A 14,532-nucleotide genomic window follows, 5' to 3' on the forward strand; every position below is an offset into this window, starting at 1 on the left:
CCTTGCAGTAGTATCAAAGTCATCATAAAACAAAATAACAGATAGTAACCAATGCATATTATGGCCATGTATAGACTGTTAGTGCATTAGTATCATGAATGCAGAATGTAAACATGACAAATTAGTCATTATATACTGCATATACTCCATATATCATCATCGAGTGGTTAAAACAGCCTCTTTTACTGATCTAATGTGAATTATACACGTAGAATGAGACATATAGTCATTGATAACACATTTTAATATCACATTAGGTAAGGTTTTACATGTTGTCTAGTTGCTCCTTATATTTTAATGCTCTTCTAAACACCTCCCCAATTGCATGGCAGGGGTCTGTGTAATCCATTGCTTGACCGTTTCAAACATATTGTTTTAGCTCTAAGTGGAGAACAAAGAACTTTTCTGTGAGTATATTGGTGCCTTAAGATGCAATAGCACTCTGTGCCTCGCCGCCTCCCAAAGGGAAGTCAGAATCGGAGGAGCACAGCAGCATGTTCCTCACATGTCTGGAGATGAACGCCATCACACAGAACACTTGTTTTACCTGAGATTTGAAAACTCTATGCTCTTGTACATCCAAAAACTACCAGCCAAAATATTCCTCAGACATTTACATAGTTTAATCTTTTCTTGTTTTGTTTTTTTAAACACTACATGAAGAAACAATATGAAAGTTGAACCCTTTAAGCTCTGTGGGTGTTTTAAAGATTTCCTGTTTCAATGGCATACCCGGAATTAAAGGCTTATACAAAAATAATAACAATAATAATAATAATAATAATAATAATAATAATAATAATAAATAAAATAAAAAGGAGGGTCAAATGTTTAAAATTGTAAAAAAATATAAAAATAAATAATATTTTTTTAATGATATTGATTATGAAACATTATGAGACTCTCAGCCTAAGAAACTGCTGAAAACTCACACACACACAAAACTTTAAAGCAAAAATTTACATTTTTCCTTATTTTTCTGATTTTACATTATATACTGTATCTCTTGGTGTTAATAAGGTGCTTCTGAAAAAGTGTTTTTTTTTTTCAGTCATGTCAACTGAAGCAGAAATCTTTTTTGTGTTGATACGACAAAGCAATCAAAAGTTACAGCATTACAAAAATAGTTTATTATAGTGTCCAAAAATGTCTCAGTGTCCAAAAGCCTCTCCAAACAAATAATATATAATAATAGTACATAAGAATTAATCACACATGCAAACCTTTGCATAGCACGCAGACATGATTTTGGTAATGGGATTTCACAGAATCAGTGCCTTTTGACTCAATGAGTCTGCATCGAGTCTGTGTAATTTACTGTACATGGCACAATCTCCTGATGGCCTGATCAAAACGGAACACTTCATATTTGTCTGCAGATTTCAAAGAAATTATTCCGTTTAGGTCATAATGCCAATGCATTGGAGAGGCCCGGTTAACTTTTAAATTATACCTATTTTGTGTTGGTCAAGACTGTAGTTATTAATATTTTGACAATATTTTTTTTTCTCTCCCATCCAAACAAGCAAGTACAAGTCCCCCATTATTTATACCATGATCAATGGAAACCTGTAAATGATTCACGCTGCAACCCCACAATGTTCAAGAAAAATTGACGCCCTTGCTTTGGGTACTACTAACTCAAAATGATTAAGTACAAAATTGTGGCTGTGTGAAATACCCATAAGCCCTTATGCTTGAATAAATTATGTATGTTTGGTCTTATGTAGAAAAATAATTCTAGTTATTAAAAAAGGTATATAGTTTTAATTCTTATGACTATGGTTGTTGTTTGTTGTAGCTGGTTGATAGTTGTGATTTGTGTGACGTCACCATGAGGGTGATTAGTGATACCTCTGGTGAACTTGGAGCCTATTAAACTTAAGCCATTCTTCTTTACACAGTAGTACTTTACAAAAGTGTAGATTTATGCACACTAAGAAGTACTGAGGAGAATCCAATGTGCCATATGGTTAAATGAGATTCAAGTCATTATTTCTGTAATTTAATACTGTATAAGATGTGCTATAACACAATTTAAATAATTAAAAAGTGGATATTAAGTATGTCTTAGTGTACACTATTGTTTTATTCACTATTGCACCCTTCAGAGTACTCACTTCAAGTGCTCTGCCCTCAATAGTATGGCATAGTAATGCTTACTTTCAAATAGAATTTGGCAAAGATTTCAATCAATTACTTTGCAGGCGCATCTCTATAATCATACAAAAATAGCTTATAATCAATCACAAGCATGACACAAAGTTCTGCTTTGTGTGCTGCAGGCAATTTCAATTAAAATAGAGACATGTTTGACATTAGAATGTATTACAAACATGTGCCCATTTGCGTTTGTGATGTGACAGTGGCCTAGAGCCTTCAAGAGACGATATTAATTCACCAAATGCAAAGATATTCATGGTTTTAATGTCAAATGATGCGCTTTACTTGCGTTCTGAAATTACATACTGGATAGAGTGTTATGATAAAACACAAAGACATGATGCCCAGGGAAACAACTATAACTTTATTCAAAGCTGTTTTATAGCAAAGCAAACATTAAAGAAAGAAGGCAGAAGTTAATCTGATATACAGTATGGCACCACTTAAATGAGCAAATTAACATTTTTAATACATTTAATTATCTTTTTAATCAACAAAAAACATTAGATGCTAGAAAATCAACCAACCAAACTGAAACCAACTCAAAAAAAGAAAGATCTTTTTTTATTTATTTATTTTTATTTATTTTTTAAAGAAAGAAATGTATCTCTTTAAGTACAGTTTAATTCATTCAAAGCCACAAGCTTAGTATATGCCAATTTTTGCCACCACAGGTCATGTCTCATGAAATAAGGCAGAATTTTGGATATGCAGAGACAATCTGGTTAAAAAAAAATATCTGGAGTTTGCAAGTGTGATTGAATATCTGTCTATCCATGTAAAAGAGAGTGAGAGTCAGAGTGAGACAGAGAGAGAGAGAGAAAGATGGAGTGGACTGTAAATAAAACATTTTAAATAATGCTGGCATGCATCTAGATAAACCTTAAGGGAATTAATCTGTTTGCACACTTGTCAAAAACGGCCACAGTTTGATCCAATGGAGGTGTTCTTTTTCTTTTTTAACAGGCATTTGCAGTAGTCAGAACAGCTTTGAAGATGAAAAGTGATCAATGCTCAATTGAGAGATTAAAGTGGGGCTCTGCGAGCGTGACGTGTTGTTTCAAAGGAGAATCGCACACAAGCGCACCTGTTGAAGCTGAGGACTTGCTGATAGCATGCTGTAGGGAGGAGTGTCACCACTCAGTGTGAGATTACAATCAAGAGATTTTCTTCTCATTTGACCTGACTTGGTTCTGAAGCTCACACACAAAATAAAAACTCTTTAAAGTGACATCATTGGCTTGTATATGCACACACACTCACACACAAACAGACATTTACAGCCATTTTAGTGTTATTTACCTGAAAGACATCATAAAGGAAAAACGCACGCAAAAATTACAATTCGGTCATCATTTACTCACCTTCGTGTTGTTACAAAGCCATATGAATTTCTTTCCTCTTTTGGAAGAGGTACTTTCATTGTATCTTATTTTATTTTATTTATTTATTTTTTCTCATACAATGACAGTGAAAGTTAACTGAATCATTCTGCCTAACATCATCCTTTTATGTGCTACAGGAGAAAGTAAGTCATATAGGTTTGGAACAACATGATGGTGAATAAATAATGACATAATTGTAATTTTTGGGTGAATTGTCCCTTTAAATTGTTGGACAGGGCTATAGAATCTGATCATATTTGGTCTGAATCTTGTGATATGAGTTTGCAGGATGGAAAATTCAGCCTTGGCTTTGCTCTTCATCCAAAGCATTACAAATAAGTGCGTAGCTAAAAGTATCAGACTGGGTTTAGCATGCGTTTGACCAATCCATCTAATTTAAACCACTTCAGATCCAGCACCAGGATGCTGAGATGAAAAAACTATTGATCAAGCAGCATATCAGTCAGGTATAGCAGCCCTCATCCAGCCTCTACGACTCCTGCACTCTCTCTGATATGTTCAAACTCTCATTTGTTCCTTTTTACATAGCTATATATTTAATTTATCATTAATATGAGGAAATGGAAAGGAAAGGCAGGGTGAATAGAAGGAAAGATGGTGAATTGAATGGGGGTCATCTCTTCTCCCAGTGTTTGTGGGCGACTCCCTGGCGCGGGACAAAATTGGTGTGATGTTTGCCTTCACACAGTTTGCCGGCACACGTTCCTATGAGGCTGATTATCATCTCATTCCTTTCTCTGTGCGCTCTTATCGACTTGGCCATCTTGGAGGAAGCAAACAAATAAACATAATGAAGTCAAGAGAAAGGTGTACATGTTAACAAACAAATCGTTAAATAGATGGTTCACCCAAAAATGAAAATTCTGTCACCATTTACCCACCCTCATGTTGTCCCAAGACCCGAAAGACCTTCATTCTTATGTGGAACACAAAAGAAGATATTCAGTAGAATGTCCAAGCTACTCTTTTCTATACAATGAAAGTGGATGGGAACCAGGGACAGCTGAGGTCACCATTCACTTCATTTGTATGGAGAAATGCAGCTTAGACATTCTGCCAAATATTTTCTAATATTGTGCTTCACATATGAAAGAAAGTCATACAGGTTTGGAACAACATGGTGGTGAGTAAATAATTACAGAATTTTAATTTTTGGCTTAATGATCCCTTAAGCCAACTCCAATGTACAAAGGTAAAATATTAAAGTCAACATGAAACCTTAATTGACCCTATTTACCTTAATACAGGTTCCTGTTTTATAGTGGCAACACTACAATAAGGTTGTATCCATTAACATTAGTTAACTACATTAACATAAACTAACAATAAACAATACAATTTAATATTAATATTGAATATTTTTATTCCAATATACATTTTTAAATGTAAACAATTGAACAAACATAAAGTAACATATATATATATATATATATATATATATATATATATATATATATATATATATATATATATATATAAATTAATCAAGATTAATAAATGCTGTAAAAATATGCTCATTGTTAGTTCATGATACCTAATATATATACTAATGTTTATGAATAGAACCTTGTTGTAATTTTTTTTTTTAGCAAATGTGTTACCAAATTTTTTTCTTTGTTTATCTTTTTTTTTTTTTTTTAAATGCAAGAACTTGAACTTGCTTGAAAACGACTTCCCCTTTCTTCTGACATCACAAATCCCTTGTACTTTTTATTTATTTATTTTTTCTCCCCAATTTGGAATTGGCCCAATTCCCAATGTGCTCTAAGTCCTTGTGGTGGTGTAGTGACAATCCGGGTGGAAGAGGATGAATCTCAGTTGCCTCCGTGTCTGAGACCGTCAATCAGCGCATCTTATCATGTGGCTTGTTGAGCACATTACTGTGGACACCTAGCATGTGTGGAGGCTTCACGCTATTCTCAGCGGCATCCACGCACAACTCACCACACGCCCCACCAAGAGGGAGAACCACATTATGGCGACCACGAGGAGGTTAACCCAACGTGACTCTACCCACCCTAGCAACTGGGCCAATTGGTTGCTTAGGAAATTGATGACTGCAGTCACTCAGCACGCCCTGGATTTGAACTTGCGACTCCAGGTGTGGTAGTCAGTGTCTTTACTTGCTGAGCTACCCAGGCCCCCTCCTCTTACTTTTTTAACACAACCTCCAACATGTTCCATTCTGGTATATAACACCCACTTTTTTACAATCCAATCAGTTCCTAATGGATAAAATCAAATTCTGCCCTACAATTTCTATCAATATCCTGTTTCACTTGGAAAAATGTCAGATAACAAAAGTAAAATGGATTGAGATTAGTCTTTCATGTTGACTGAATGATACAGAATAAATTTTCCTTTGATTAAATTTCAAAAAATTCAGTATATGGATTTAAATACACTGGTGGCCAAAAGTTTGGAATAATGAACAGAAATTGATCTTATGGAAAGAAATTGGTACTTTTATTCTCCAAAGTGTCATTCAGCTGATCACAATGTATAGTCAGGACATTAATTTTCAGAACTTCTTAAACTACTTCAAAGAGTTCTCATCAAAAAATCCTCCACATGCAGCAATGACAGCTTTGCAGATCCTTGGCATTCTAGCTGTCAGTTTGTCCAAATTCTCAGGTGACATTTCACCCCACGATTCCTGTAGCATTTGCCATAGATGTGGCTGTCTTGTCGGGCACTTCTCACGCACCTTACAGTCTAGCTAATCCCACAAAAGCTCAATGGGGTTAATATCATAACACTCTTTTCCAATTATCTGTTGTCCAATGTCTCTGTTTCTTTGCCCACTCTAACCTTTTCTTTTTGTTTTTCTGTTTCAAAAGTGGCTTTTTCTTTGCAATTCTTCCCATAAGGCCTGCACCCCTGAGTCTTCTCTTTACTGTTGTACATGAAACTGGTGTTGAGCGGGTAGAATTCAATGAAGCTGTCAGCTGAGGACATGTAAGGCATCTATTTCTCAAACTAGAGACTTTGATGTATTTATCCTCTTTAGTTGTACATCTGGCCTTCCACATCTCTTTCTGTCCTTGTTAGAGCCAGTTGTCCTTTGTCTTTGAAGACTGTAGTGTACACCTTTGTATGAAATCTTCAGTTTTTTGGCAGTTTCAAGCATTGCATAGCCTTCATTCCTCAGAACAATGATTGACTCATGAGTTTCTAGAGAAAGCTGTTTCATTTTTTTTTTTTTTTTTTTGTTGCCATTTTTGACCTAATATTGACCTTAAGACAAGCCAGTCTATTGCATACTGTGGCAACTCAAAAACAAGCACTAAGACAATGTTAAGCTTAATTTAATGAACCAAATAGCTTTCAGCAGTGTTTTATATAATGGCAAGTGATTTTCTAGTACCAAATGAGCAATTTTGCATGATTATTCAAGGATAAGGTGTTGGAGTGAGAGCTGCTAGAAATGGAGCCTGTCTAAGTTTGATCAAAAATGACTTATTTCAAATAGTGATGGTGCTGTTTTGAACATCAGTATTGTCCTGACTATACTTTGTGATCAGCTGAATGCCACTTTGGTGAAATAAATACCAATTTCCCTCCGAACAGCAAAATCTGTACATTATTCCAAACTTTTGGCTGCCAGTGTAGGTATGCTTTTGCTTGTATGGATGCACACACACACACACACACACACACACACACACACAAAAGATCTGTTACAAAATATTTTCCTTTCAAATGTAGGAGGGAATGAATATAAATGGCATTTTGGGAGTTTGTATGTGCGGCCCTAAGAGGGAAGCTGACCCCGGGGTTCCTGGAATGACAGCACAGCAAAACTCTTATCATACATGATTTATCAGCTTTCTCGCACTGCGTCATCCGTGCGCTCCGATCACACACACTTTGTGTTTGATTTATTAATGTCTGTAAGAAGGGCATGCAGCTCATTTATCAAACTCAATTTAAGGAGGCATGCCAACACGTTTACTCTGAAAAATCAGGGTCACTCTACACAGTTCCAGATCGGCAGAGAGAAATAGAGTGAATGAGAGAGAAAGGAAGTAAAATAATTGTGGTTAAAGGAAACAAGGAAGAAAAAGTTGTGTGCTTTTAGTTGAACGAGCAAGACAGTGAGAGAGACAGTGACATTTATTGAAAATGAGGACTCCATGTGTGTGTTTTCCTCTGTTTTAAGATGCGGTCACACTAGACTGTTCTTTCACTTCCATTTGTAAGCATGTGAATAGCGATGCAACTAACTTAACTAAATTTTTCAGTAGCATGACAGTAGTTTAGCTATTTTCACATAGTAGGGTTATCCAGTAACAAGCTACATTTTCCAACAAGTAGCGCTATAGTGTTCCAAAATGCTATCTGCAGCAATGGAGCTGAGATAGTAATCAAACACACTCATATAACTGCCTCTTTTTCTTATAACAGCATTGGGAAATCCAAGTGAATTGGTTATTTCAGACAGTTCACAAATTAACTGGTTAAAATACATGGCAAATTTTCGCTACACGAACATGATATTTTTTTAATTTTGTGCGCTTCAATATGTCCCCTTCGAGGGTTTTGACGCTTAAATGTCTTCATTTAAGCCCACATATGGAACATCCTGCCTAATACAGGATAGTTGGCATCCCAACTTATATTTAGTGTTGGGAAGTGCAGTTCAATTAAGTGAGTCGGTTTGTAAATGAACTTGTTCACATTAAAGGAATAGTTCACCCAAAAATAAAAATTTGCTGACAATTTACTCACCCTCAGACCATCCAAGATGTATATGACCTTCTTTCTCCATCAGAGTAGGATTTAAGATTTTTAGGAAAGTATTCCAGGTTTTTAGCTTCATCCAATTCAAGTGAATGGACACCAATTTTTGACGGTCCAAAAAGCATATTTAGGCAGCATCAAAGTAATCCACAAGATTCCAGTCAATTAAGTAACGTCTTCTGAAGTTAATCGATGCGTGTGAAAAACAAATTGCTAATTAAAATGTTTTTAACTTTAAATTGGCGCTTCCGCCAGCTTTCTGCAGCTGTTTGAATTGACATAACTCTCACGTGAAGTACGTTCCTCTGTGATAAACAGAATGTAACTTCTGAATTCTCGCATGAACGCGCCAACATGATGACATCAAGAGACAGTGACGTGAGGCATTGAGTGTTTACAGGAAGCTTAAGTTAATAAAGTTTTAATTACTGATTTGTTTTTCACACAAACGTATCGATTAACTTCAGAAGACATTACTAATCGACTGGAGTCGTGTGGATTACTTTGATGCTGACTAAGTATGCTTTTTGGACCGTCAAAAATTGGTGTCCATTCTCTTGCATTGGATGAAGCTAAAAATCTAGGATACTTTCCTAAAAATCTTAAATCCTGTTCTGATGAAGAAAGAAGGTCATATACATCTTAAATGGCCTGAGGTTGAGTAAATTATCAGCAAATATTCATTTTTGGGTGAACTATTCCTTTAAGGTTTCACTACTGCACTTGTCTTTTATGTAGTTAATTGCTGCTTTTTATCACTATATTTCAACATAGTTATATTAAATAGGGTGTTTTATTTTTTATTAGTATAGTGGCAAGAAAAAGTATGTGAACCATTTGGAATTAGCTAGTTTTCTGCTTTAATTGGTCATAAAACGTGATCTTGTCTTGTCTTCATCAAAGTCACAAGTATGGCAAACACAATGTGCTTAAGCTAACAAAACACAAATAATTATAATCTTTCATGTCTTTATTGAACACATCCCATTAAACATTCACAGTGCTGTGGAAAAAGTAAGTGAACCTTTGGATTTAATAACTGGCCGATCCTCCTTTGGCAGCAATAACCTCAACCAAGCACTTCTGGTAGCTGTGGTTTAGACCTGCACAACGTTCAGAAGAAATTTTGGACCATTCTTCCTTACAGAACTGCTTCAGCTCAGCCATATTATTAGGATGTCTGGTGTGAACAGCTCTCGAGGTCATTCCACAGCATCTCTATTGGGTTAAGGTCTAGGCTTAGACTGGCCAACTCCAAAAGGTAATTATTATTTTTTTTAAAGCCATTCTGTAGTGGATTTACTTAGATGTTTAGGGTCATCGTCCTGCTGTATCACCCAACTTTTAATGAGCTTCAACTGGTGCACAGCCACCCTGACATTATCCTGTAGGATATATTGATAAACTTGGGAAATAATTTTTCCCTCAATGATGGCAAGTGGTCGAAGCCCCTAAGCATTAAAGCAGCCCCATATCATGATGCTCCTTCCACCTCACTTCACCGCTGGGATGATGTTTTCATGTTGGTATGCGGTGCCCTTCTTATGTCATACGTAGTGCTGCGTTTTCTTCCCAAACCATTCAACCTCAGATTCATCAGTCGACAAAACATTTTCCCAGTAGCATTATGGAGTGTCAAGGTGGTCTTTGGCTAACTTCAGGCGTGCAGCAACCTTTTTGTTGGAAAACAGCGGCTTTCTTCTTAGTGTCCTGCTATGGACACCATCCCTTCTTTATTTTTTACCTCACTGAGCATTCTGCAGTGTGCCCTTTGAGTCATCTTGGCTGGACGGCCACTTCTAGGGAGAATAGCCACAGTACTAAATTGACTCCATTTATAGACAATTTGTCTAACTGTGAACAGATGAATATCTAAGCTCTTCAAGATAACTTTGTAACCCTTTCCAGCTTAATGCAAAGCTTTTCATTATTTTAGCTTAGATGAAGATAAAAGTAGATTTTAAGACTAATTAATACATAAATGCAGGTAATTCCAAAGGGTTAACATACTTTTTCTTGCCAGTGTATATATTTATTCTAAATATATATGTTCAATTTAAAGATGTCACCCTAATTGTTTAATGTCAGGCTATATTATATGATTAAAAATATAATCTAATTGTTATATATTTAAAAATATTTTCTTCTTTAAATAGCTTTAAATAGTTTGCTACTTATTATAAGTAGCTTGTGTAGCTAACTACTTATTTTTCTTCAAAAAGTAGCTTGGCTGTTGTATATTTTAACATTACTTTTAATAATTTAGTAGAAGCCTCACAAGCAAATCAAAAACACAGCACACGCAATTTAATAAGAGCCAGCAATATTTGCTTTATCGCATTGCCGAGTTTCAAGAGTAAAATAGAATAATACAGAAGCTAGAGCAAGTTAAAAATTGCAGAAATATAAAAGAAAAGAGAAAGTTTTTTAAGTTAATATAAAGAACCTTTGTTTATGGTGGTGAACAAATTTGTAATTTATTTGACATTTATTAATTATTACAAATTGAAGCCATAGAGTGTCAAATCCTGCCAAAATTCATTGGGGAATTTAAAGTAATTTTGAATGCTTAAAGTCTAGTGTGACCGAACCTTTATCCTCTGCTTTTATTGATTGATTTGTTTTACCTTTGGACTGAATGCTGTCTGTTGAAGCAGGCTGTTGTGAGCTCTTGTCATGGGATTTCATTTCAACTAAACACATGTTAGACAGAGAGACAGAGTGAGAAAGAGGAAAAAAAAAACAAAAAAAAAACAAGGGAATGAGAGAGACAGTAAGGCACAGAGAAGGGAATTGAAGACTCAGGATCAGAGCCGAGCAGAGAAATTAAAAGTTAGAATCCACTGAGTGACACATTATTGAGTACTGTACTTCTATTCTACCTGAAATGAGTGCTGCGGGTGCTAGAGGCTATGCCTGAGGTAACAGACACTTTAAGAGAGCACATAACACTGCAGAGCTCAGAGAGACAAGATACACCTGTGCATACATTAGGAAATGCATACACATGCATTTTTTCTTTCTTTTGCATGAATAATAAACCATGAGTTGGAGCTGTGGTCTAGTGGTTAGTGCACATGATCTGAAAAATTAAGCACTGGTGCTCTGCTCATACAGATGGCGCTAGTTTGAATCTGGCTTGCAACATTTCCCAATACTGCTTCCCTCACTTCTCCCTGTCATTTCATGTCCTCTCTCTTAAATTTTGTAGTATTTTTTTAAATTTTTTTTTTTTTGAGCACACAAACACATTTTCATACCTTTAGTGCTGGTTCATACCTTTAGTGCTGGTGGTGTTGTTCTCCTGGGCTGATTTGATCTCAATTTTATCAGCATCTAAATAAACAAAAGTCACATAATAATGTGTCATTTAAGATCTCTATTAAGCAATTTACTTTATTTGTTTTTTTCCCTTTATTTTGATTCTGTTATTCTATTGGTTCTGTAGGCAAAATCCCTAAATATCACATTCCTAAAAAAAGAACAATAGCAAATTATGAATCAAATAATAACATGATTTATTCTTTTTATATTCTATTTTATATATGTTTATATATTACCTTTATATGTATACACTGATGAGTCAAAACATTATGACCACCTGCCTAATATGCTGTTGGTCCTCCGCGTGCCACCAAAAAAGCGTTTACCCGCCAAGGCATGGATTCTACAAGACATCTGAAGGTATCCTGTGGTATCTGGCACCAAGACATTAGCAGCAGATCCTTCAAGCCCTCTAAGTTATGAGGTGAGGTGCCGTGGATCGGAGTTGTTGATCCAGCACATCCCAGAGATGCTCAATCGGATTGAGATGTAGGGAATTTGGAGGCCAGAGCAACCACTTGAACTCTTCATCATGTTCCACAAACCATTCCCAAACAATGTGTGCAGTGTGGCAGGGCACATTATCCTGCTGTAAGAGGCCACTGCCTTCAGGGAATACTATTACCATGAAGGGGTGTACCTGGTCTGCAACTATGTTTAGGTTGGTGGCACATGTCAAATTGACATCCACATGAATGACTGGACCCAGAGTTTCCCAGCAGTGAATCCTGGTGCCATCACTTCCCCAGGTTAACGGCGCACACATACATGGCTGTCCACGTGATAGGACTCAGAAAATAGGACTCATCGGACCAGGTGATCTTCTTTCACTGCTCCAAGGTCCAGTTCCGACGCTTGAGTGCCCATTGTAGGTGCTTTTGACAGTGGACAGAGGTCATCATGGTCACTCTGACCGGTCTGCAACGATAGCCTTCGTTGCCCTTGTGCATCGATGAGCCTTGGGCGCCTTCTCCTGCATTCAACAAGCTGACTACAAAAACTGTTTTTTGCTTACTATCTAATTTACCCAGACCTTGACATGTGGCCTTGTTAGGAGATGGTCAACGTTATTCGCGTCACCTGTTAGAGGTCATAATGTTTTGTTTCATTGGTGTATATAAATGTAATTATCCTTTAACAGCTCATAGTTTCAAATCACACAGTTGCCATGAAAGGTGAGTACATAAATACTTATGTACATTAAAAAGCCAGTAAGAGAGTAAGGTAAATACTTTATACAGAGAATCAAGCCTTTAGCAGACACTTTTATCCAACACAACTTGCACATAACAGGGACAATCGACATGTAGCAACCTAGGGTTAAAGGAATAGTTCACCCAAAAATGTAAATTTTGGTATTATTTACTCCTCATGTTGTAACAAACTAGGCTATTTTTTCTTCCAGGGAACACAAAAGGCGATGTTTAACCAACTGTTTACAGGCTGTTCTTTTTCATACAATGAAACTGAAAGGGGGTTTATGCTTGTAACGGGGTAAAAGGGAAAGGAGGAGGCGAGAACCGGCTTGACAGTATAAATAATAATTTAATGCTAAAAGCAAAAGATATACAACACAAACATATAAAGGGCAGCTGCCTGTAGCTCTCTCTCTCCCAAACTGCTGTCTCCGGCCACCTTTATCCCTCTTGTCGGCTTGATTAGCCTGATTAGGGGCCGGGCGTGCCTCATCACGGCCCGGCCCCACACTCCTCCTTGCCACACTCCTCCCTTCTATGCTTCAGGCCGGGAGCCACCGGCATGATGTACACCCCCCCCCACCCCCAGCAGGCCTAGGGAAAGGCCAACATGGAGCGACAGCGGGAGAGAGAGAGAGAAAAAAAAACGTACTCGCCGGTTCTCTGACATGCCGTCGTCCAGTCCTCGACCACTCCTCCACCCTCTGGCAGACAACATCCGCTCCTCCCCAGGCAGACCGGAGCGAGTCCTCCAACCCCTGGTGGATGGAACACCCCGCCGTGTTTTGGCGGCCGGTAGGGAACTCCTCCACCACTGGCAGCGGCTCCACCGCTCCAGGCAGCCGGCAGTGAGCCCCTCCTCCCCTCACGGATGGCAGCCATTCTTCCACGTCCAGGCGGTCAGCAGCAACTCCTCCGTCCCCCGGCGGATAGTCCCGGCTGCTCCTTTGGTTGGATGGCAGTGGCGAGGACTCCACAACAGCGCATCCCTCCTCCTTCCTGGGCTTCGGCACCAATGTAACGGGCTTCAATGGAAAGGAGGAGGCGGGAACCGGATGAAGCATCAAAGTAAACACAAAACATAAACACAAACGCATACAGGACAGCTGCCTGTAGCTCTCTCTCTCCCGAACTGCCGCCTCCGGCCGCCTTTATCGCTCTCGTCGGCTGATTAGCTCAGTTGGGGCCCCACCATCCTCCTTGTCACAATGCGATACGGATCCAAAAATATAAGTAATCCATATGACCATATAAGTAATCCATATGACTTGTGTGCTACATTCCAGGTCTTCTGAAGTCAAATGATAGCTTTGGACATTCCTTTAGGTCATTATTTGCTGAATGTCTCAAATACCATTTGGACATTTTTAATGTCAAGAGGAATTATAATGGAACTTTCAAATTTGTGTGAACCAAGGCACAGTAGTGGTACACTATTGGTTGCTAGCCCAGATCATTAATCACTACTCCATACCACCTTAAATACCCCAAGTGTACAGTTTAGACAGCAAGTTCAATAAGAAAATACTTTATTGCTATTGGTTCTTTGGTTTGAGGCCCATGCATTACATATGAACATAAAAAATATGCTCTAAAATTCTCTCACCTTCAAGATGAACAAAACAAATGCAGGCGAAAGGGGAGGCATTGAAAATTAATTACAAACTGCCTTCAGTCTGTATCAGTGTGAGTCTTATTCT

General features: G+C 37.5%; 1 protein-coding gene across 2 annotated transcripts in view; it reads right to left on the reverse strand.

Annotated features, from left to right (window-relative positions):
• Positions 1-2,506: 2,506 nt before the first annotated feature.
• LOC127412386 (ADP-ribose glycohydrolase MACROD1-like) overlaps positions 2,507-14,532 on the reverse strand; it is an 817,662-nt gene continuing 805,636 nt past the window's right edge. Inside the window, exons 18-20 of one of the 2 annotated variants that reach the window (XM_051648695.1) lie at positions 11,592-11,648; positions 10,940-11,005; positions 2,507-4,332 (exon numbers count right to left, since the gene is read on the reverse strand). In XM_051648695.1, the coding sequence (XP_051504655.1) occupies positions 4,295-4,332; positions 10,940-11,005; positions 11,592-11,648 (161 nt within the window). In that variant the 3' untranslated portion in view covers positions 2,507-4,294. The remainder of the gene's footprint in view (positions 4,333-10,939; positions 11,006-11,591; positions 11,649-14,532) is intronic. The other variant, XM_051648696.1, reaches the window with a different exon arrangement.

This window comes from Myxocyprinus asiaticus, chromosome 21, assembly GCF_019703515.2.
Source record: "Myxocyprinus asiaticus isolate MX2 ecotype Aquarium Trade chromosome 21, UBuf_Myxa_2, whole genome shotgun sequence".
Taxonomy (NCBI): domain Eukaryota; kingdom Metazoa; phylum Chordata; class Actinopteri; order Cypriniformes; family Catostomidae; genus Myxocyprinus; species Myxocyprinus asiaticus.